Raw genomic sequence first — 20,915 nt, 5'->3', positions numbered from 1 at the left:
ATCATGACAGGGTCTGTTGTTCATGCCGTCAGGCTGCCGGCATTCTATGCATATGGTTGACTTCTGGAAGGGTTTGTTGAGTAGTTGAAAGATCTTCAGATGTCTCAAGTGGAGGTTGATATGATGACTGCAGTGAGTGCATGGCGTGAACTTTCCTCCATGACGTGCCTCCCGCGTGATGAGCTTGGCGCAAAAGGACCTAAAAGTGGGTCTTCCAGGATGAGAAGCGATAGGGCCTCAACAACACTCTTCAGTGTCTAGCTAGATAGGGCTGAGAGGTCTATATTTTATGCATTTTACAGAGTTCTCATTGATTACAATAGAGCAGCAGGATTGCGCAAGGTCCCAGTTTTATCCACTGTAGAACCTTTTGGAGTGTGTCGGAGCTAAGGAAGGAGCCCCTCCCTGCGAATAGAGAGCCTGCGGAACATCGATCGTTAAAGAGAAGGAAGGGGATCGGTGTGAAGCCACAGGCGTACCTTCCCTATTGTCGCAGCTATAGACTACAAGAAACCTCTATTCTCTCTCTCTCTGCAACTCTTAGGATCGACTGATACTGAATTGATGCCTAGAGCCGCCCAAATGTCTAGACCAATAGTATGCCCAGCCACCAGGCATTGGTGACAACATCACTGCATGGACCCCTAATAACATCGGACTTCCGCGCGACTCCGTGGTGTCACAATATCTCTTAGCTTCGAAATGAATTTGCGAGAATCTACGAAAAATAGAGTCACCTCGGGAATGGAAATTCTCGCTCCTCCTTTCCCAAGACGGTAGACCAACGCACGAAGGGAACCATTTGTTTTGAGCCTTGCCCCCCCTCGGACCTTAATCGAAGGTAAGTCTCTTGTTCAAAGACAAATCGCACAACATCAACGACTCGGGTCATGTGTGCCAAACACATGGAGGTAGTGCGGAAAAGTGCCTCATAATACCCAAGCTTTGAGAGAAATGTTGACGCATAACAGAGGTTTAATGGCTGCTGGTGAAGAGATTGTGGAGAAAGGAGAGATCTCTCGTGGTGGGAAGTCCTTGAGTATTTGTAGGGGTCCGAGGGCCCGCTGCGCTTGTGGTGTCACAGCACCCTAAATAGCCTCAGTTGCCTGCGGAGTAGTCTCAGTGTAGAAGCTTTCCATTAGTTCAAAAGTATCCTTTTCAGTGGAGAGGAGGTGGCAGGGAGGACACCCGGACATGTCGTCCGTGATGAGGTGGCTATGCCGTAATCTTTCCAAGTCAATATTGTAGTGTGTTGTTTCCGTCTGTTAGTTCATAAAACAATGAGGCAAACATACAACAAAACCCATATAAATTCAGTCGGCCCCTCGCCTTCTGACATGACCTTATATGCAACCTCAGCGGCCGGGGAAAGTCCCAACTGAATTTCCAACCATTACTGTTTTCGATGAATCATGTCCAATCTTTGGGGCTCTCTCATGAGTCTTGATGACTGGTAACAACCACCGCGACAAGTTGAAGAACGTGGAACTTGCCCATTTCAATGCTTGCAATCCAATCTGGATGATGTCATCCATATTGACCTTGAAAACCATTGAGGGACTCAATGCTCATCAATAGACAGGAAATCTGTGATGCAATGTGCAGCAATGTGCGTCTTCAGTCGTACCGAAATCCATTCGGGGCGATAGACTTCGCTAGGCCAATGAACTGATGATCCTGTTGCCTTGCCCGCTGGACTCGACTCGACTCGACTATCCTGAGAGGGCTCAGAAGAGGGCAGGCAATGGGATAATGTGTGCCCATTTGATCACACGGGTGAATCGATAAAGGTCTGGCGTCTCTTGATGACTATCAACACCACCGACGCCTGGGTGTTGGTTGTGCAGCCTGCGGTTGAGAAAAGGTACGCGTACAAGGGTCTGAAGCAGGAGCGACCTTGAATCTTGATTCCAGCTTACGCGTTCTTGCCTCGTTCTAGATGACTTGATGGATTGAGGCAGGCACAACCTTACAGACTCAGGTGTGACTGGCACCTTCCAAGTTTCAAGGCCATGCATTGCGCCAAGAGATGCCAACGTCGACATCGTGTGATTCGATAAAATGATCTCGTTCGATTTCTCCTCCTCGGCATCGGTGCAGAAATCATCTGGGCATCTACGTGCTTTCAGTGCGTCCTCTCTGAGAATCCACATACGTCTGTGAATTATTCCGCTGTTACCAGTCTAAGGACAGGGTGCAACTTCCGAAGACCGATCAGTTGGCTATCCTCCGGGGATCAGCAACAATTATTAGTCTTCCCCAAATCCCCTCGGCACAACGTACTGACGGCTTCAGCCGCATCCGTGTTACCAAAAGTGCTGCAGTCATTCAAAAGGCGAGGAAATTGTCTTTCTACACACCGCTGGCAGCGACAGTTGTCAGTATCATGGTGTGATGAATGATTCTCGAATGAAGGGACTCGGCCACTTTCCCGCCACCGAAGACCCTCAGAAATTCGTAAGCCCTCCCTGTCCCCCTATCATATCACTCAGCAACTCCTTTCGATCATCGGGCTACTAGCTAACTGGCTTCTCTCCACTTATTTAGGTCCCATACCTTCTCGAGGCCATTGCCTGGATTCAGAAGACCCGTCAGTCGTGAGACAAGGACATGTCTCTTGAGGGAGAATGAGGGTTGGCAGAAATGATGTATACGGCATTTATTGACGATACAAACGGTTTAATCTGACCCACGTGCCCTAACTGGAAATGAAGATCGACATCTACCTACTTTGGGTACGGGCATAAACAGGAAGAGTGACAAATTTGGTTTCAAAAAACGATTATTTACTGTTTGATGTGCACAAGAATGCCTACTATGGTAAGTTTTGAAAGGGGTCTATGAAGCGTGCACGGTAGCAACAGAGACATGGATTATGAAACTCCTTTTTGTCCATCTCCCATTTCCCATTTTCGGATGCTAGGTACTTTTTGTAACACGATACGATCCGACGATAGATCGTAGGAACAAATGTGTATATCGTATGCGTATGCTTATGCGTATGCTATGCTATTGATGTGTATACATGCACACATGTCAAAAAAATACATGGTTGGCCGAAGAAATGAAAGATGGCAGACCACGAGTTGAGTACTGTCCGATCCTCGACACGTTAGACCGGCCCTCAGAGTCATACCAGGAACGACGCTGAGGGTCTTCCTCCCTCAAAACTGGGCTTTTCCGTGCCTTTTTTAGGGTTTGTTGGCCCTCACTGCGAAAAGGAAAACCTCTTCGCGTCCTCCACACTCTCCTCCCCTCTCCTCCTTTCACGTCACTGGACATTTCCATCTCCATCTCCAGCGCTACTCTTCCACCGACAGCTTAGTAGTTTAAGTCGCCATGCACGTGCCGTGGCAACGACTTGAATGGTCGCACGATGTATCTGCTGTTGAGAGCACAGCAGACACGAGCTTATGTCCATCTCGTGCACGGAAAGCTGCCTCCTTCCGCCACTGGTTTCTCTTTCACGTCCTCTCCAATCGCGTCTTGCACAATTGGTCTTTTTAACGTCTCACATTCAAGGGATGACATCCAAGATCCCTTAGTTTCTTGCGGATCGCACCACTCTCATTTTGGCGGGGGGCTCAGCGGGGCCGCCTGAGGGGTTGGTCACGGCGCCGTTGAATCCAAGTAAGGTGTTCCAGGTGTCGGCAGTGCTCTTGTCTCGGGTACCCAGAGCCAGGATCTGAGCTTGAGCACTCTTGCAAAGGTCCTTGGCGGCCTGGTTGGCGTTGCAAACATTGGTGAGCTGATCGCAGATTCGGTTGGTGATGATGTCTAAAGTCGGTTAGTTTACTTGTTCACTTCCATGGGATTGATCACATACTAGGGTTCAAAGCTTCCTGTTGACCCTGAGCGACCAGGGGGTCAATTGGTAGGAAGGTGAATTCGGTGGCCGGTCGACCTCCCAAACCACCTTCAAACTTCATGGTTGGCACACAAAGACCAAAGTCGACACCAGCGGCTCCGTTTCCGGCTCCAGCTCCAGCTCCAGCGGTTGCGGTTGCAGTGGCAGCAGCACCAGCAGCTTTTTCTCATGTCAGTGACTAGTCGTTTTCAAAAATGGGTTGAGTTGCATACTTATGGTAACAGTTACTGCCTCGCAGGCAGTTGCAGCAGGGGGATCCACGACAGCCACCGAGGTGGCGGCGCCAGCTCCAGCTCCAGCGTTTCCACCTGCAACAGGTTGAACAGTGGCGCCGCTAGAGGACTGGGAAATGAAGTTGGTGAATCCGCTATCAATCAGCAGGTCGGCAACGCTCTTGCCGGCAGCATTGAGCGGGTTGGCTTTGGTTTGAGCCGACAGGGCATTGACAGCAGCGGCACCATCGAAGTCAGGGTCGATCAGAGGGGTAATTCCTCGAAGCAACGGGTTGGCAGGAAGAGCAGGATCGCTGCAAATGGTAGGTACTGTCTGAGCGAAGGGGTTGACGTTCTTCTCTGCGGCAACGATGCCAATGGCAGCGGCAACAGCATCAGCTCCGGTTCCTAGCTCGGCAAGGATTTGGTCTCCACGTGCAAGCTTGTCGCAGGCATTGGTGCCAGCAAGAAGATCGCTGACGGCCGCACCAGCAATGGTTTGGGCGGCTCCACTGACACCTCCCTGGACGGCAGCGATGGCGGGGATGGGGACTTGTTCTTGGCCGAAGCGAGCTTGCGCGACGGCAATAAGCAGAGCAAGAGCAGCTGTTCGAGAATACATGTTGGATGTTGTTGGGATGTTGAATGCACGAGAAAGTTGAAGTAAAGACCGAAATTGCGAGTTGGACAGAAGTTGAAGAGAAAGAGAGACTAGCTCGCGAAAGAAACAGGAATGAGAGACCGACCCGCGGTAGGATGGCTATGAAAATGCAGATTGAGGATGGGAGAGGAGATGGTAAGAATGGGAAGCGTCAAGTCTTCTTATATCTTCGATCCATCATATTCGGCAGCTACCCGTTTGCTGGGTCGCTTTGCCGCTCCGCATAATTAGAGCCATCAGATATTTTGCTCAACAGATTTAGCCGAGATGCGATTAACATCTGGAGGCGAGTCTGTCGAAGACTAGTCGACACAGTCCTGCCAATGCTCCGCATAGATAGTTAGGAAAGTGGCCAGGGTTGTAGAGGACGAAGTCGACAAGTGGCGTCATAAAATGGCCTCAATGCGGATTCTGGTGTCCCAAGATAGTGAATGACTAGGGACCACGACAAAATCAACTGAGGACAGATGTGACGGCGAACTGAAATGTATCATCAGATTGTAGCTGCTTGATGCATCCAACGTCTGACGTTAGTTTCACGTGGTGTGCTAGGGCCTGAAAAGAAATCTTGGGCCCCTGATCCATGGTCGAAACATCTCGGATCAGCTTCGGAGGAGAAGTTAGCCGACCCCACATAAATCGTGGAACAGGCTGAATACAGCAAAGTCGCTCGACTCAGGAAGAGTTTTCGCTTGGGAGCGTTGTTGCCGGTTTCCACGAGGGGCCAGCGCTAGAGAGACCAACCAGCAAATATTGGGGCGTATCAAGATGAAGCAGGCTGTTTTCCCCACTGGAGGTCATTGCATGATGGTTTCTCGGGTGGCATGAATCATGAAATTTGCACTACTCTGTATGTGGTTTATGCGTAGAAGGTCAGCGAATGAACATGGGCACCTCAAACCTTTGGAGTCCCAATATTGTAGTGCAAGAACAAGTAAAAGGTGCATGAATAGGCGAAAATGCCGAACGGAGGCAAGTTCAAGATTGCCCAAGTCCAGGGGAGAACCAAACCACGGCTTTTAGGCATTTCGAATCTTGTGTGTTTCGAGGAGAGTGACTCAATTTCAGACGAGATATGTGAGATGAAAGTTCAACAATGAGAGGCACAAAGGATGAAAAGTGATCGACCATGCAGCCACGGGTTCTCAGACCTGGTGGCCACTGGTCAACCAGGTGGAAGGCCTTGAAGGGAGCTGGAAAGGAGCAGCCTGTGGCATCCTACTGGGACAGTAAAGGCTACGAAGAGAGACAAATCCCTGCTATTAGTTTTGCGGATGTTGAAATAAGATACGTTGTTTGTCGTCTGTACAGAGGAAGGCGCCATGGTGCCCAAACATGTAAACTTCTGGTGGTAAGAGCCCAAAACTGGAAGGAACGAGTTACAAAGGCCTGTAAATGTCACGTGAACTTGAGCCATTCAGAACGGTAGATTATTCAATCGTTAATTGCACTTTCACTATGACTCAACGGTGCATCATAGTACCACCAAATGCAATGACGAAGGCGCGTCAGCGGACTTTGAGTTGTCAATTTCGACTGAGACTTTGGCCAGAGTGTCTGTGCTTTGTGATGGCCCCATGTCTTTTCGTTCCTTTTAATGGCAGACGACAGATCCCTTTCTTCGCAGATATGCGATTGACTCTCCAACCTTTTCTTTGAATGACATACTCGATTTTGCCAAAATGACGGACTGGAGCAAGTTGACCGTTGTCAACCTCAAGGAAGAATGCAAAGCCCGCGACATTCCTCTTACCGGGTTGAAACTCAAGCAGCACTACATTGACAGACTGCAGGAATATGAGGCGGCAGAAAACAATGGCGGCGACACTGACGCTGGAGTTGAGGAGGCTCAAGTTGAAGAAGGTGACAAAACTTCCCAACAAGCCAATGGGCACACGACCGACGACCAGATTCCAACGACCGAAACCAATACCCAAGAGCCAGACCCTTCTGTCTTGGAGAATTCTGCGGACCCTGGCGCATCGGTAGTTGAGGAAGTACAGCCTGCGCAGCCCGAAGAAGACACCACCGACCAACGAGACATTAAACCTAGTGAAAGCGACTCAAGTGATGCGCAAGGGAAGACAACACCCATACCCAAGCCAGAAGACCCAAGAAGTGGCCAGACTTCTCCTGAGGCCGAGTTGCAACCACAAACCCACGAGCAAACTATTCCAACATTACCTCCGGACGAAAAGCAGACCGAACCATCACCCGAGCCGACCCCTACCGAGCCTACTGTCGCAGTTACAGCAGAGGAGTTGGAAAATAAATCAGAGAGCGCAGAGTCATCGGAGGTTCAGCCAATTGAGCCAAAAGGTGAACCGGCAGATGACAATCAGCAGCCGCAGACAATTTCGGATGACCCTACAGTGCCTTCTCTGCCAAACGAGCCCAGTGGAGTATCCGACGACCAAAAAAACCGACGAAAACGCAGTCATAGCCCTGTCCCAAGCTCTGAAGAAGTCACGCGCAAGAGATTCAGGTTGAGCGACGTTCAAGAAAATGCGAAGATCGAAACAGATTCTGAAGGCGCCAGCAATCGTGGGCCTCAAACAAAATTACCACATGACGGCGAAGGGGCGGCAGCCTCTGCGAGCGTGGATAAATCATCAGAGCCTCCTCAAAGACAAGACTCTCCATCTCAGGAACGAGACGTAACCCCTGCCATCCATCCAGCAACATGCTCCCTCTACATCCGGAATTTCAAACGACCACTCCATGTTCCCACACTTCGTGCGCACATAGCCAAGCTAGCCCAATCTCGATCCGACACTTCAGACGCCGACCCTATCACCAAATACTTTGTCGACCTCATTCGAACCCATGCATTCATCTCATTCACATCCATCGCCGCCGCATCGCGGGTCAGAACAGCGATGCACGAAACACGGTTCCCTGATGAACCGATGCGCGAACCCCTATTCGTGGACTTCGTTCCTGACGACAAAATCGAATCCTGGATCGAAGAGGAAACCGGATCAAGCAATTTCGGAGGCCGTACACCCAACCGTCGCTTCGAAGTCATCTACGAAAACGGTCCCGACGGAGTTGAAGCCATCTTCGAAGAAGTCGGTTCCCGAGGTCCACCCCACTCATCCATCCCCTCTCGCCCATCCGCCGACTACGGAAGAAAAGATTCTTTATCCCATTCCACACATCCAGACCGCGAAATACGTCCCCCGCGCGAAGACCGTCGCTCGGAAGATCACGGTCGTCCAGCAGCACCACCTGCCCCGCCAACCGGACCAAGAAAATCAATCGGCATCGGCTTCAAAGCTCTCGACGACCTCTTCCCCTCCACTACCGCCAAACCGAAACTGTACTATAAACCAGTATCTGAAGAAATAGCCCAGGCAAGAAGAGAATTACTCCTGGACCTGAAAGATATGGGTCGAAGTGGAGAAGCGGATATGAAACGATATAGTTTGGAACGGACTAGTAATGGAAGAGAAGATTGGGTGGATAAGGGGCCGGAATTTGGACGTGGTAAGAAAGGTCAGGATCGATTGACGGGATATAGAGGCGGACGGTTTGGAGGGGGAGGTGGAGGGGGATACCGTGGTCGGGGTGGTGATTCTTGGAGAGGCGGTGGGAGATGAAGTGCAGGAAAAAGAAGAGAGTGATTTGGACGGAGAGGAATGATGGCTGCTATGTCCTGTACGAATACAAGATTTAAAAAGCTCTTTGCTTTGAGTGGGTGGACATGTATGATTATGATAGCTTGAGCAGATAACTTGAACAACGGCCGATCTTGAGGTGAGAGGTACAAAAAGGGGAAGTTATATTACCCTCTTTGCCCTCTTGATTCTGAAAGGTACTAAGATGCTTATTTTTCAGTGAAACGTGTATGCTATTGATGAAAACGATCTGGGTAGGTATGTTTATTCGTATCTCATCCATACAAAGTACTAGGTATCTAATAGATAACTATGTCCCCACGCATATCAATCACACTTGTTCATCATATCCAATCATCCACTCATCTACTCGTTTTGTTTCCAATATCCAATATCCATATACTAATATGCATATATAGACATGTACATCGTCCACCCAGCCCATCTATAGATATAGACCGAACGAACCCCTCAATCATCACCAATCATCCCCCCACCCATCCTCCTTATTCTTATTCTTCAGCGGCGGATTCGCCTGAACATGATTCATCTTCTTCATCGCACTTGTACCAATACTGCTGCTCGGTTTTGACGCCGATGACGATTCATCAGGCACACCGAAACTGTCCCAGAAATCCTTTTTCTCTGGCTCAACCTTGGTACGGCGTGCGGCCGATTTGGCCGCTTGTTCGTCTTGACCTTCGACGAAGCGGTTGAATTGATCCGCGGCTCCTTTGGCTCCGGTTTGGATTCCTTGTCCTGCGGCGAGAGCGGCATTTCGTGCTTGGGCAGCGAAGTCGGTGGATGCGATCTATATGAATCCATTGGGTTTAGTGTTATGGGATCTTATGAGACTAGGTCCAGACTGCCTGAAGGGCTGAAAAAGGACCTGCAGGTACTGGGGAAAAACCCCCAAGGTACAAGGGGAACTTACATTTTTCGCCGTCGGCTGGATATACGAATCATTCACAGCCTTTGCCTGTTTGCTGACGGTTGCAGAAAACCAACCGAATCCTTTCGTCAAGGCGCCGATAGGGTTCTGAGAGAATTCGTCTGCCGTTGGCAATCCACCACTTCCCTGTGAGGGCTCTGGCGGTGCACTGCCAAACCCAGCATATTTACCACCTTGACTAGGAGGGAGATTGTCCGGTCTGCTGGCGTTGGCCTCTCCCATACGCGAGAAGTATGCCTCATTCTGAGACTTTTGCTCCGCAGTGATTCTCCCTCCTTTTGCTCCCGGGGGCGCAGGACTCTGCGTCCTGCTTCCATTGCCCATCGCCGAGGTCGATCTAGGTCCGATGGCGTTTCTCCCTGTTCCGCTGGGTGTGGCGCTTCTTGATCCTGAGGTTCCTTGAGTTTGTGCTGCTGCCTTTTCTGCTATTCTCTTCTTGGTTTCTTCCCTCTCCTTTTCAAATGCTGCTTGGTCAAATTCACGGTCCTCGACTTTGGCTGAGAGTCTCTCTTTCCACTCCTCGCCGATGTCGCCGTCGTATCGCTCCTTGATAGTCGCCTCGTCAAAGGGGATAGCTGCGTGTGAGTTGTAGAAATCCTGCCATGCTCGGTTGCCTCCGTATTGCATTCGTAGGATCTCGGCTTGTTTGAACGCGTCCATGCTGATGGACCGTACGAAGGACACGTGCACACCTAGTCCGCGGTGCACGCCGGCGCATTGTAGGCAGATAAAGGTGGAGAATTTGGGGGATGCCTGTGGAGGATTAGAGGGTTTAGTGGTTAGTCAGATGTATGAGAGGACAAGATTCTGGAGGGTGAATGTGATAGGAGGGGATTGACGACTCGAAAGGTCATGTTGACAGGAGACAAGGAATATAGGAACTCACCCATTGCGGTGAAGGTGCGCCGCAGTCACAGCATTTGTCGTTACCTGCGCCCTCCTTTTTACCCAACTGTGCCAACTACATCGAACAACAAATATGTTAGTACATGATTCTTTGTCTGGACAAGGAGGGGTAGCGGTGGGTGTTTGGGTTTCTTCTCTTACCTTAGTACGAGTCTCGGGGTCGACCTCCCACATCGCCTTGGAGGCCATGATGGTGGCGGTGGGTGGTGTGGAGGGAGGTAGAGAGGAGTCGAGGAGGATGGGAGGAGGAGGAAGAGTGGTGAGGGTGTCGAGTAAATATAAGGATATCGTGTAAGAATACTAAAAGGGCACAAGGGTGAATGTTGGTGGAGATTAATCGCCCTCCAATGGTGACCCCTGTAGCGTCTTCTCCAGACAGATTGTGTGATAGCGCGTCAGTGTGAAAGAGAGGACCGTTCTTGTGAAAGTAATACTTGACAGAAAACCATGAAATGTACAAGAGAGATAAAAAAGGGACGGGGGCTAGAAGCAGAGATCCAAAGTGTCAGGTTCTCGACTCCAGGTGGACACAACAAAGAAGAAAATAAGCCTTTGAGGCCCCGAGCGATTAAACCTCCACCAACGATGGAATACGGAGTATGGATGCCATGTCGATCTTTGGCTTTGGTTGTAGATCATACGGATACACATGATTTGCATCTGACTTGTCAATATGATATAGAATTATTTCATTCTTAGAGTTTCTTGATGATAATGTTAATACAATTGGTGACAACCTAGGTCCTTGTTGTACATGTCCTCCATCACTTGATTACGACAACCACCCATCCTCACCATCATCTCAACTCACATACTCTCACCCCTCAACTCAGTAATCAACATCTTCTCCCTCTGCCCACAGACCTTTTCGAATCGATCCACATTCATCACAAATGTGCCACGACCGCCTGTCATGCTCCGAAGGTGTTTGAGATAGCCCACCATCTCCTTCAAAGGTACCCTGGCCTTGACTGTTCTCTGGGGGTTGACTTGAGTTTGTTGCCCTGCTCCCGACGATCCGGATTCAAAGGGATCTTTGGGTGCATAGATCTTGCTGACATCGATGACCTTTCGTCCCGTGTCAGAGCTTGCCTCATGTTCTTCATTGTCTCCGAGCGAAAGGATCTGTCCCCCTCGACTGGAAGAAATGTCCTGGATGATGGCTCCCATACTCGACTCATCCACACTAATGTCAACATTCATAACCGGCTCCATCAGGAAACTAGGTGTGTCTTTCGTGGCCTCCCTGAAGGCAGCAATGGTTGCAAGCCGTGCTGCCGATGTTAGCGATGCATAGGTTGTCTCGCCGCCAAAGAGATGCGCTTCTGGCCGCAGCGTTACTGTCACTTTGGTATTTCGAACTGGAAATGAATACGACGGACCTCGACTCAATGCTGCAAGAACACCGTTGACGTATGCCGTTTGGATTTCCGGAAGGGTCAGATTGGTGGGAAGACTGGCATTGTCCGCGTCAAGTGGTCGGCCTCGCTTGTCCAGTGAAGGTGCTTCCACCACAATCAAGTTGCCATCTTGCTCATGTGTCATGCGAGACTCCATCTCCGAATCGACTTCAGGGGCACTAGACCACGGTTCAACCACAACCTCACAGCCTCCTCGTCCCTTGGCTCCTGCGCGATCCCCTTCCAACATTTTGGTCACACTTTTCGATGCGTGAGGGAGTGATTCTCGATATCCAATAGCAATCTTGCCCATCCGCGCCTTAGCTTTCATATCGTGCACCAATCTGTCATATGCAATCTCAAGATGTAGCTCTCCCATCCCACTGATCAATGTCTGCCCAGTGTCTTCATCTTGGCTCACTTGCAGACTGGGATCTTCTCGAAGCAGGAGCGCCAACTTTTCGTGCATCTCTTTCTCTTCCCTCAAGCTATTTGGCTCCAACGCTGCGAAAAAGACTGGAGGTGGCACGTGGATTGGTCGGAGCTGTAGCTGGTTCAACGGCGCTGGAGGAGTGGCTTTGTTCCCAGCATACGAAATCAATGTGTCTCCTGTTCGAGCAAACTTGGACCCTGCGATGACTCCAATTTCGCCCGCTTTTAATGACTGGACTGGTAATGCTTCTGATGCATACATTCGGTACAAGATCGTCGCTCGTTCCGAGTTTTGCAAGTTTGTGTTGTACAGCAGTGCGTTCCGGTCGATCGATCCAGAGTAAACCCGGATATAAACTAGTACACCTTTTCGTGCGTCGTTGACCACCTTGAACGCTAGAGCACAACCCTCCAAAGCGTTCCCAATTGCCATCAAGGACGACTGTGATTGCCGCTTCTTTGTGTTGCCAGCTTCCTCCATCGCAAGCTCACCTTTTATCAACTGCGACAGTCCTCCTCGAGCTGCCCCCAAGCTCACTTCGGGGTCCGGTCTCTCTTTAGGGCTAGGCAGAAGATTGTTCACCGCGTCCAACAAAGGCTGAACTCCGATATTGCGGAAACTGGCTCCTGCGAACACCGGAATGATGGTGCTCTCGTTCGAAAGTAAGTTTCTCCGTAGACTGTCCAGAATCTGGGCCGGAGTGATTGCCAGGTGGTCTTCTTCCATTTCGAAGAAAGCCTCGACCAGCTCTTCATCATGCTCACTAAGAAGCTCGACGAGAGCTGCTCGTGCTCGTTTCAGCTCTGCCCCCATCTCGGGATACTCCTTGTCCAACCTCGAAAGTGGAACTCGTTCGATTTTTTTTCCGTCTCCGCCATGCGGATACAGGAGACCTTCCAGGTTGATGACATCACAGATACCTGTGAAGCGACCCTTTCCTCCTTCGAACCATGGAATCTGACACAGTGCAGGCCACCCAGCGAGACGAGAGCCAATTTCCCGGACAGTTCGACCAAAAGCCGCGCCATCCCGGTCTAGCTTGTTGACGAATGCGATTCGAGGGATTTTCCAATCACCCGCCTGAGTCCACACTTGTTCAGTCTGCGCTTCTACACCGGCCACCCCATCGAGGATACAGACGGCACCGTCTAGAATCCTGAGTGATCTCCGGACCTCAAAAGTAAAGTCGGCATGGCCCGGTGTGTCGATGAGGTTGACATTGTGAGAGAACCGAGACCGGGGCTGCCTGTGGTGATCAGTATCACCACTATGCGAAGCACAGGCGTCAACAGGCGGCCATTCAAAGGTGATCGCTGCTGATTGAATCGTAATCCCACGGGCTCTCTCCGCTGGCAAGAAATCTGTGACAGTTGAACCTTCGTCAACATCACCTATGCGGCGAGTATGACCACTATAGTAGAGCATACGCTCTGTCGTGGTCGTCTTCCCAGCATCGATGTGAGCGATAATTCCGATGTTCCTTGTTCGGTGGTCATGGTGATCGTGGGTAACTGATTGAGAGTTATTCCTCAGCGTGGTGCATATTGAGAAGCTCCTCTTCGGTAGAGGAGAAGATCGGCGACAAAAGGTTCGAGAAAAGTGAATAAAATTCAGAGTGGAGTGTCTGGCCCAGCCATAGATCATTACCATTCCCAGAAATGTTTGGTTGATACCCAAACTCCGCTAAGACGATTTCGTGAACCAGAAAGATCTAGCTTGAAAGAACTCGCATGCAAAGAAACAATGAGCGACAGGTAATAAGAGTTGAACATAAGATCTCGTGATAAGAAATGTCGAATTTGTCGTCGGACGACATGGCGAGATGCCAAGAAATTGTACAGAGAATCATTACATCTTTGAGTACAGATATATACGGTGGAATTTAGGTTCTCAGCGGGTATGGTTTGCCAAGCCAGAATCCAACGTCCGCGCGGAGCATCAACAGGTAACATCGCTACTCCGCTTGCTTGCGAATGTCGATCCACTGACATCTACTCACTGTGCATGACATTTGAGTGAGGTTGCTGTTCTGTCACTCGAATTTACGAACCAGCTGCAACTGGTCGCCATCCTCGGACAAGCTTGTCTGTCTCAAGTCGCAGCCTCCCTCAATCGACATAGTAGAAGCAGTTATGTCCCACTTGCTCTACTGAGACCAACGTCTATCTAAGCAGGCAGAACTTGAGTGCCTACACCCCACAGACACCTGTAATGGATTATTCAACGGTTTCCAGCGACACCGACGCGCTGCACGGCCAATCACCATGGGGTTCATCCTCTCCACGAGCCGACAGATCCTTTGCCAGTCCCGCCGATTCTCCCGCCCCCATTCGAGGACACTCGTATTCCCAGTCCGGAGACAGTAGTCCGGAAACCTCTTTTCCGGCCAATGCTAGCGAAATTAGCGACTCGACGACTCTAGTCGGTCCGGCTGTCACCCAGCCAAATCCTTACCAACAAGCCCCCCCTCAGCAGGCACCAGTACCTGCGCAAGAAGCCCAAACTTCGACCCAGGGGCAACAGTATTCAGGTGGACAACAGCCACGCCCTCAAGCTGCTAGATATCACAGTACCAAGCCACAAAGACCTGTGCCCCAATACAAATTACAAGCCAAGGTGACGGCCCTGGAAAGACAGGGCCGGAAGGACCCAATCATACGATTTGATGTCCATGTAAGTTGCAACATATCGCATCTCTTCATGCTCTCAGACTAATCTTTCTCCAGACGAATCTTCCCAAGTTTCGAACCACGCAGTTTCGCGACGTCCGACGGACACATGCTGAATTCCTTAAATTGGCCGACCATCTTATCTCCTCGAACCCGGAAGCATTAGTGCCATCTGTGCCCCCTGCGTTGACATCCGCGGGCGCAGGGACAGACGAGGATGAAGTCCGGGTCAAGAATTCGATACAACGATGGTTGAATGTGGTTTGCAGTAATGATGTGCTTATGCGCGATGAGGAGATGATCTTCTTCGTTGAAAGCGATTTCGGGTATTCACCTGTGGTGAGAATGAAACAACCAGCAACTGGAGTACGGAGGAAGGTCTTGAAACAGTTTGCACCTCCCCCGGATGATACCCCCGAACTTCACGAGGCACGCCCTGTTGTGAAGCTCTTCTACCTTGGTGCCCTCGATACAGGACAGAAACTAGAACGAGTAGTCAAGGCACGACGAGGTATGTCACATTTCACCTCCTTTTTCCATTCATCTCTGACCATCTCCTCTAGCTCTTGGCCTTGCAGAGTCTTCTCTCGGAGAGAAGCTCGGCCAAATGCACGTCCAGGAAACCCACCCTGGCCTCTCCACCGCCTATCGCAAATTAGGCCGTATCATTCAAACCACCGGAGACTACCATGCCGCCCAAGGAACCGCCGAAGCCACTGCTCTAGGCGACTCTCTCTCCTATCATTCTTCAGACGCCTTCATCGTCAAAGAAACCCTTACCAACCGACACATCCTTCTTCGTGAACTTCTCCAAGCCGAGGCCAGTCGAAAATCCAAGGAATCTGCGGTCCACCGTCTCAAGTCCAGCTCAAGCGTCAAACGTGAGAAAGTCGATGAGGCCATTTCCGCACTAGATGAAGCCTCAAGCCAAGAAAACTACCTGCGCTCCAAGACTCAACGCGTGACCGCGAATCTCCTCCTCGAGAAACGACGCTGGTTCGATCGTACCAGCAATGAATTTACCATGTCACTCCGGGACTATGTCCTACGACAAATCGAATTCGAACGGCGAACTCTCGCCACTCTCGAGTCGGTCAGACCGGACATTCGAGCCATTGACGCCAGTGGGGGACTTTCCCGACTTGGAAGGGAGAGTCACCCTGCGGTACGCCGTGTCAGCCTCGCCAGCAGTCAAGGTGCCAAGGGCGACGCCTGGTCTGGCGTGGCACGATCGCGCGAAGCCTTGACGCGGTCTATGAGTGGTAGCTTTGGGCCGGGCATTATCGCCGAGGGAAATGAAGATGGTGTTAATGCTGGCAACGGCGAAGGCGCGGGTGCCGGTCAAGGTGCAGCTGGTGCAGGACGCCCAAGAAGTGGAACTGGCGCTAGTCTGAGCAGCGTCAAAGAGAATGAAGATGATGATCGCGTCGATGCTAGAAACGCCGCAAGTCGATTGGCTCAAAGCACATTCTGAAAGGAAAGAGATCCATGATTGGAAATTAGAGATTTGGTTGTCTGAAGATCGAGGAGGACGAAGGGTTGGAGCTGTTGAGGCGAGTGTTCCAAGCCATATTATCTTAATCGCCAATATCTCACCTCCAACGGCCACAACACAAGTACCTGACTTTGTTTGGTACAACCACTGCATCTATAACACAGGAATGGTGATTTGAAGGAAGTCGCTTTAATTGATTCTGATCAGGCGAGTGGGTGGGTGAATTGTTGACGATGCGAAGCATTCATAGAAAGACCGAGAGAGATTCTGGAATCACAATTGCACATTGAAACAAAACAAAGCAAAGCACAGAAAAGCAAATCATAGCGTCAAGCGTGTCTTTCATTCCTGTTGTTCAGGTTGTTCCTGTCATTCCTGTCGTTCCTCGTCATGTCTCATGTCATGTCATGTCATGACCCTCGGGTTCTGTTTTCCCTTTGGTCTCTGGGCCTTTTTCCCTGGCCATTTCTGGTGTTGTAATCGTACATGCGGCCTCTGGTGTCCTGATGATGTACACGCCGCCTCTCCCATGACCACGACCACGCTCACGCCCACGCCCACGCTCACTCCCACGGCTCCAGCCATGCACTCCGTCCGATGGATAGAGAGAGAGATGCTCGGACTCAGTCCGCCGAGGCCAAATTAGCCACGACGTGTAAAGTCTCTGCAAATCTCCGGGTCCATGGACCGGAGCACACCCTGGACCGTCTCAGGGTAATCTTCCAAGCCAGGCTCCTTCATGGAGACCTGACTAGCGCCCGCACCGACGCCCGCACCACCAGCACCACCAGCACCACCCTCTCCCAACAACGACCGGGTCACGGCAGCCGGGCGCCAATCCCGCTGTGCTCCCAACACCTGTCCCTGTGGTTGCCTATTGGCGACCACTGGGCCAGGTGTCATTGGCACGGGTTGACGCTGGCGCTCCCGGTCTTCCTCAACGCGCCCCTGGCGCCCACCTGTGACAGCACTCTGGCGTGCTGCCATCGCACCGGCGGCCGCATCCCTCCGCAACCTGGCGGCTTCTGCCTCCAGGTTTCTCCCCGCCAAAGCAGGGGCATTGGGATATAGCCTTACAGGGACTTGTGCATCCTTGCCCGTATCCCAGTGGGCGTAACCGCAGGAAACACCCTTTTTACAGGTGCCTGAGGTCCGCCAAAAGTGACAGGTCAAGTGTTTGACACTGCCCTTACCGGTGGCTACTTCTGGCGTAGCTTGCCCTCGGTTGCTGTTGTTGTTGCCACCCAGTGCAGTGACCTGCGACTGGGGGCGGAGAAGAGAAGAAGAAGAAGAAGAAGAAGAAGAAGAAGAAGAGGGACCGGGCCGAGTGGCCGGCATGGAAGAAAGGGCACGAGGCCCGAGGGGTGCTCCGCGAGGTGGTCCCTCGCGCATTGCACGAGGGCCACTAGGTGCTCCAACAGGGGCGGAGGACCCTGCTGAAGCCACCTCGCGTGCGGGAGGGGCGGAAGCGGAAGAGGAGACGAAGGATCGGGGAACGTTCGACATTTTGTTGGCTGAATTCAAGAGACCTTGTGTTAGTTAACAGGAGATGAGTGATATTGGAGGCAATAGACTTACTCGAACGAGGGAGAAGGACAAGAGAGCGTTGTGCTTGCTGTTGGAGTCCTGTGAGCGGCGTTGTTAGCGGAAATATCCCTATTTATATCCGAGAGACCAAGAGATGGAGATGGAGGACCTCTTGATGAAGCCCTCATCAAGAGATCCTCACCAGGTGTTGCTGAGGGTGGGCAACGGATGAGATGGTCTTGGTGAGGCCTTTGTCATGAAGGTATCTCCAGGTTATATAGAGCAAGGGGAATTTGGGAGGAGGACTCACGTTGCTATGTAGCTTTGTTTGAGCCAAACAATTGTTTGATAGCAAAGTTGTTGCTGTTGTTGTTGTTGCTGGTGTTTTTGTTGTTTTCTGGTGATTTGTGGGTTTGATTTGTGAAAAAGAGAGATTGAAATAGGTTGAGGCTCTTCTAGCAGCGAGTTTTCTTGTCCAGAGATCAGATCGGTTGGCAGTAACTGCCAGGTCGTCACTGTGACTGCTAGCGCCATTTTCGTAACTGTTCTGAGCCTTCTAGCGCCATTTTCGTGACAATTTTGAGCCTTCTGAGTAGTGACCGAAGGCGGTGTGGCACAAACGTCGACCAGAATTTCTGAAATCATAAGGATTCCCATGGTTCCCTGTTTCTGACTCCCCTGGGAGAGTCACTTTGTCACCGTCACTATGAGGACCTATCCTCTTGTTTGTGTTGCTCCCTCCACCGAGCAATCCTCTCCCGCCAGTCCCCACCAAAGTCGTCTTCCCTCGCAGCGCCATCATCAGGCAGTACGAACCAGGATGCCTTTTCTGCAAGGAAGATATGGTCTTTGATGGGTGGAAGCGGAGGGTCGGCAGCCGTAATGGTGCCCAAAGTGACACCTATCTTGCCTCCACCAAAGGCATATTTCATGGACATAGCCGAGCCACAGACCTTACAGAACCCGCGTTCTGCAATGTCGCTAATCGACCACATATCGGGCTGTTGGGACCATTTGAGGTCTGAAGCCTTAAGACCCGCAAACCCCAGGAATGGACCGCCCGAGATCTTCTGGCATGTTTTGCAATGGCACGCAGTCATGCTATGAGGACTAGTGGAGGCCTCATATTTGATACGCCCACAGGCGCAGCCTCCTTGGATCATATTGATGCTATTAAAGTGGGATTGGATGAATTTTGACGGTGGGTGGGTGAGGTAGAAGGGGTGAGGTTGAAGCAAGGTTACTACGGAATACACGATCCACGAGCAAAACGCTAGTGACGTGGGATCTCCGAATGTGGAAAGTTAGGGTGCCAAGGCACTACTAAATGCAGCCCGCTACATAAGGGTTGACAACCAATGATGGGCAAGATCTGGGCAGGGCCTACTTTTAGTGCAGGGTCTCGGTTTGCGGCAAGCACTCTCTCAATTTCTCCGGATGCGCGTCTACCCTCCTTCCCTCAAAATCGTAAGGCAGAAATTGAGGCGCCTTGAAAATTGCATGTTTGTCCATGCATCATAACTTCTGCATTTGCAGGCATTTGTCTCCTAACCCCCTTTTGTCTACTAGATGCGCTTTTTGTCCCTAACATCGTTTTGTCGACTCGATAAGCTGGAAAATGACAGCAAAACTAATGATTCCCTCATTCAGTTCAATTACCTCGTTCCCAGCTCATCCTACTCTTCCTCTACAGTTTGAGCATGGCTCTTGATCAGTCCGAGACGCCGCGCTTCGCTGTCCACTGCATCTGACAACTCTTCCTGAATGGATCTCTTGCTAGGAGACCACCCCAGCAATCTTTTCCCTCGAATCGATACTCCCTGCGAATCAGTCCCTGTCGCATATTGCCAAAACGACTTTTCAGCCTCATTTCCACCATAGCTTTCCAGCTCATCGCTAGGGAGGAGCTTCTTCTTGTAAGCAATTTTTGCAATGGCCTGCAACACCTCACCCCATACAAAAGACCCATTCTCTGCCAGATAATATCCCTGGTCGTTCCAGGTGGCTGGAGGTCCTCCGTTCGCCGCTGCCTCCCCCAGCAGAAGGTAGAGGTTGCTCAAATCATGCACATGAATGTAGTGCCACACATTCTCCCCCTTGCCAATCTTGAACGCTTTCTGGTGCTTCAGGAATCCCTCTGCCGCTCCATAAATTTGGACCGATCGTTGATTGTCAGGGCCTCGACCAGGACCATAGATGGTGGGAGGACACACAATAGCGGTCTTGACCTTGTTAGATCCAGCAGCTAATACTATCTTGTCGACATTGCGGTGGGCGGCATGGTCTGGTTGAGAGGTCAACTCAGCAACATTGTCCCAGTCATTGTACACTTTGTCGTGGCGGTTCCCCCACTCGGCCTTGCTGATTGTTTCATGAGCAAGTATCATGGTTCCAGAAGTATGGATCCAGAATCCAGAGCCAGGACGGTCGCGGCGACCAAGTCCCTTTGCGATGGCGACTGCCGAGGCCTCATGGTCACAATTGGCAAAGTGATAAATAATGTCATTGTTTGCTGCCGTGTCCTCAATCACATCGACAGCATCGAGATCTCCATATACCAGTCTCACCTTGGGGTACACTGCCACTACTTTGGCCCCTTTGTCGCTGTTCCTCACTAGGGCAGTGATTTCCCACTCAGGTTTCTTCTCTGAGACGAGATGCAAGAAGTCGCCACCGATGTAGCCTGTAACTCCTGTTCTGTTTTCAGGTTAAACCCAATCAACGTGTTGGATCAGCTTCTGCACTCACATGAAGACTTTGGGGGGCATTTTGGATCACCGAACTGTGCAGGAGGAGTGTGGTATACGTCTGGAGGTGATGAAAGTGAAGCGAGTGGAAGGGAGATGTAATCAATACCTTTAACTCATGTTGACTGCCTGGTGACGTTACTTGTCTACGTCATGGCAGGCAGCGACGAGGTTGAGTAGCCCACATTGCACACCATTCGTTTCAAGGGTAATTGAAACTCCCTGGATATTATGTGACATTGTCCAGTACAGGGATCAAAGCAGCACCTACAAGTAACATCATTTTTCGCAGTCACCTACCTTTGATCGAATATTGTATGGGTGTAGGGAAGTGCCCGTGAGAAACATCCACGCCGGCAATGCGACTTGGAGTTAAGCAATTAGGCGATGTGATACCCCGCAGCTTAAAACTCCCGGGCAGCCCA

At 50.9% G+C, this 20,915-nt stretch overlaps 8 protein-coding genes across 8 annotated transcripts; 2 read left to right on the top strand and 6 right to left on the bottom strand.

Annotated features, from left to right (window-relative positions):
- Nucleotides 1-3,541: 3,541 nt before the first annotated feature.
- PV10_06141 (uncharacterized protein) lies at nt 3,542-4,931 on the bottom strand (the record flags this gene model as incomplete). The annotated part of the gene is made up of 3 exons (XM_016370904.1): nt 4,081-4,931; nt 3,827-4,027; nt 3,542-3,777 (listed from the first exon to the last, which is right to left on the bottom strand). The coding sequence occupies exons 1-3, from the start codon at nt 4,700-4,702 to the stop codon at nt 3,542-3,544; spliced, it is 1,059 nt and encodes a 352-aa protein (XP_016223197.1). The 5' UTR covers nt 4,703-4,931.
- Nucleotides 4,932-6,313: 1,382 nt separating this feature from the next.
- Nucleotides 6,314-8,517, top strand: PV10_06140 (uncharacterized protein). Its single transcript, XM_016370903.1, has one exon. The coding sequence runs from the start codon at nt 6,424-6,426 to the stop codon at nt 8,341-8,343; it is 1,920 nt and encodes a 639-aa protein (XP_016223196.1). The 5' UTR covers nt 6,314-6,423; the 3' UTR covers nt 8,344-8,517.
- A 103-nt stretch (nt 8,518-8,620) lies between these two features.
- On the bottom strand, nt 8,621-10,740 carry PV10_06139 (uncharacterized protein). The gene is made up of 4 exons (XM_016370902.1): nt 10,361-10,740; nt 10,200-10,274; nt 9,296-10,066; nt 8,621-9,172 (listed from the first exon to the last, which is right to left on the bottom strand). The coding sequence occupies exons 1-4, from the start codon at nt 10,406-10,408 to the stop codon at nt 8,840-8,842; spliced, it is 1,227 nt and encodes a 408-aa protein (XP_016223195.1). The 5' UTR covers nt 10,409-10,740; the 3' UTR covers nt 8,621-8,839.
- Nucleotides 10,741-10,923: 183 nt separating this feature from the next.
- On the bottom strand, nt 10,924-13,840 carry PV10_06138 (translation elongation factor G). The gene has a single exon (XM_016370901.1). The coding sequence runs from the start codon at nt 13,700-13,702 to the stop codon at nt 11,027-11,029; it is 2,676 nt and encodes an 891-aa protein (XP_016223194.1). The 5' UTR covers nt 13,703-13,840; the 3' UTR covers nt 10,924-11,026.
- A 182-nt stretch (nt 13,841-14,022) lies between these two features.
- Nucleotides 14,023-16,541, top strand: PV10_06137 (uncharacterized protein). The gene is made up of 3 exons (XM_016370900.1): nt 14,023-14,725; nt 14,779-15,232; nt 15,285-16,541. The coding sequence occupies exons 1-3, from the start codon at nt 14,264-14,266 to the stop codon at nt 16,193-16,195; spliced, it is 1,827 nt and encodes a 608-aa protein (XP_016223193.1). The 5' UTR covers nt 14,023-14,263; the 3' UTR covers nt 16,196-16,541.
- Nucleotides 16,542-16,858: 317 nt separating this feature from the next.
- PV10_06136 (uncharacterized protein) lies at nt 16,859-17,722 on the bottom strand (the record flags this gene model as incomplete). The annotated part of the gene is made up of 1 exon (XM_016370899.1): nt 16,859-17,722. The coding sequence occupies one exon, from the start codon at nt 17,720-17,722 to the stop codon at nt 16,859-16,861; it is 864 nt and encodes a 287-aa protein (XP_016223192.1).
- A 725-nt stretch (nt 17,723-18,447) lies between these two features.
- On the bottom strand, nt 18,448-18,843 carry PV10_06135 (uncharacterized protein; the record flags this gene model as incomplete). Its single annotated transcript, XM_016370898.1, has 1 exon — nt 18,448-18,843. One exon carries the CDS (start codon nt 18,841-18,843, stop codon nt 18,448-18,450), a length of 396 nt encoding a protein of 131 aa, XP_016223191.1.
- Nucleotides 18,844-19,384: 541 nt separating this feature from the next.
- On the bottom strand, nt 19,385-20,511 carry PV10_06134 (uncharacterized protein; the record flags this gene model as incomplete). The annotated part of the gene is made up of 2 exons (XM_016370897.1): nt 19,385-20,440; nt 20,492-20,511. 2 exons carry the CDS (start codon nt 20,509-20,511, stop codon nt 19,420-19,422), a joined length of 1,041 nt encoding a protein of 346 aa, XP_016223190.1. The 3' UTR covers nt 19,385-19,419.
- Between the last annotated feature and the right edge of the window lie 404 nt (nt 20,512-20,915).

Source organism: Exophiala mesophila, assembly GCF_000836275.1.
Source record: "Exophiala mesophila strain CBS 40295 unplaced genomic scaffold supercont1.4, whole genome shotgun sequence".
Taxonomy (NCBI): domain Eukaryota; kingdom Fungi; phylum Ascomycota; class Eurotiomycetes; order Chaetothyriales; family Herpotrichiellaceae; genus Exophiala; species Exophiala mesophila.
Note: the sequence above shows the minus strand (reverse complement) of the source record. Positions and strands in the feature narration are given on the sequence as shown.

Excerpts from the sequence above, each read along its gene's own strand:
- PV10_06140 (XM_016370903.1), top strand. The coding sequence starts at position 6,424 with ATGACGGACTGGAGCAAGTTGACCGTTGTCAACCTCAAGGAAGAATGC.
- PV10_06137 (XM_016370900.1), top strand. The coding sequence starts at position 14,264 with ATGGATTATTCAACGGTTTCCAGCGACACCGACGCGCTGCACGGCCAA. Across the intron at positions 14,726-14,778 it reads TCATACGATTTGATGTCCAT|ACGAATCTTCCCAAGTTTCG; the intron begins GTAAGTTGCAAC and ends ATCTTTCTCCAG. Across the intron at positions 15,233-15,284 it reads AGTAGTCAAGGCACGACGAG|CTCTTGGCCTTGCAGAGTCT; the intron begins GTATGTCACATT and ends CATCTCCTCTAG.
- PV10_06138 (XM_016370901.1), bottom strand. The coding sequence starts at position 13,702 with ATGGTAATGATCTATGGCTGGGCCAGACACTCCACTCTGAATTTTATT.
- PV10_06139 (XM_016370902.1), bottom strand. The coding sequence starts at position 10,408 with ATGGCCTCCAAGGCGATGTGGGAGGTCGACCCCGAGACTCGTACTAAG. Across the intron at positions 10,275-10,360 it reads ACCCCGAGACTCGTACTAAG|TTGGCACAGTTGGGTAAAAA; the intron begins GTAAGAGAAGAA and ends TGTTCGATGTAG. Across the intron at positions 10,067-10,199 it reads GCGCACCTTCACCGCAATGG|GCATCCCCCAAATTCTCCAC; the intron begins GTGAGTTCCTAT and ends AATCCTCCACAG.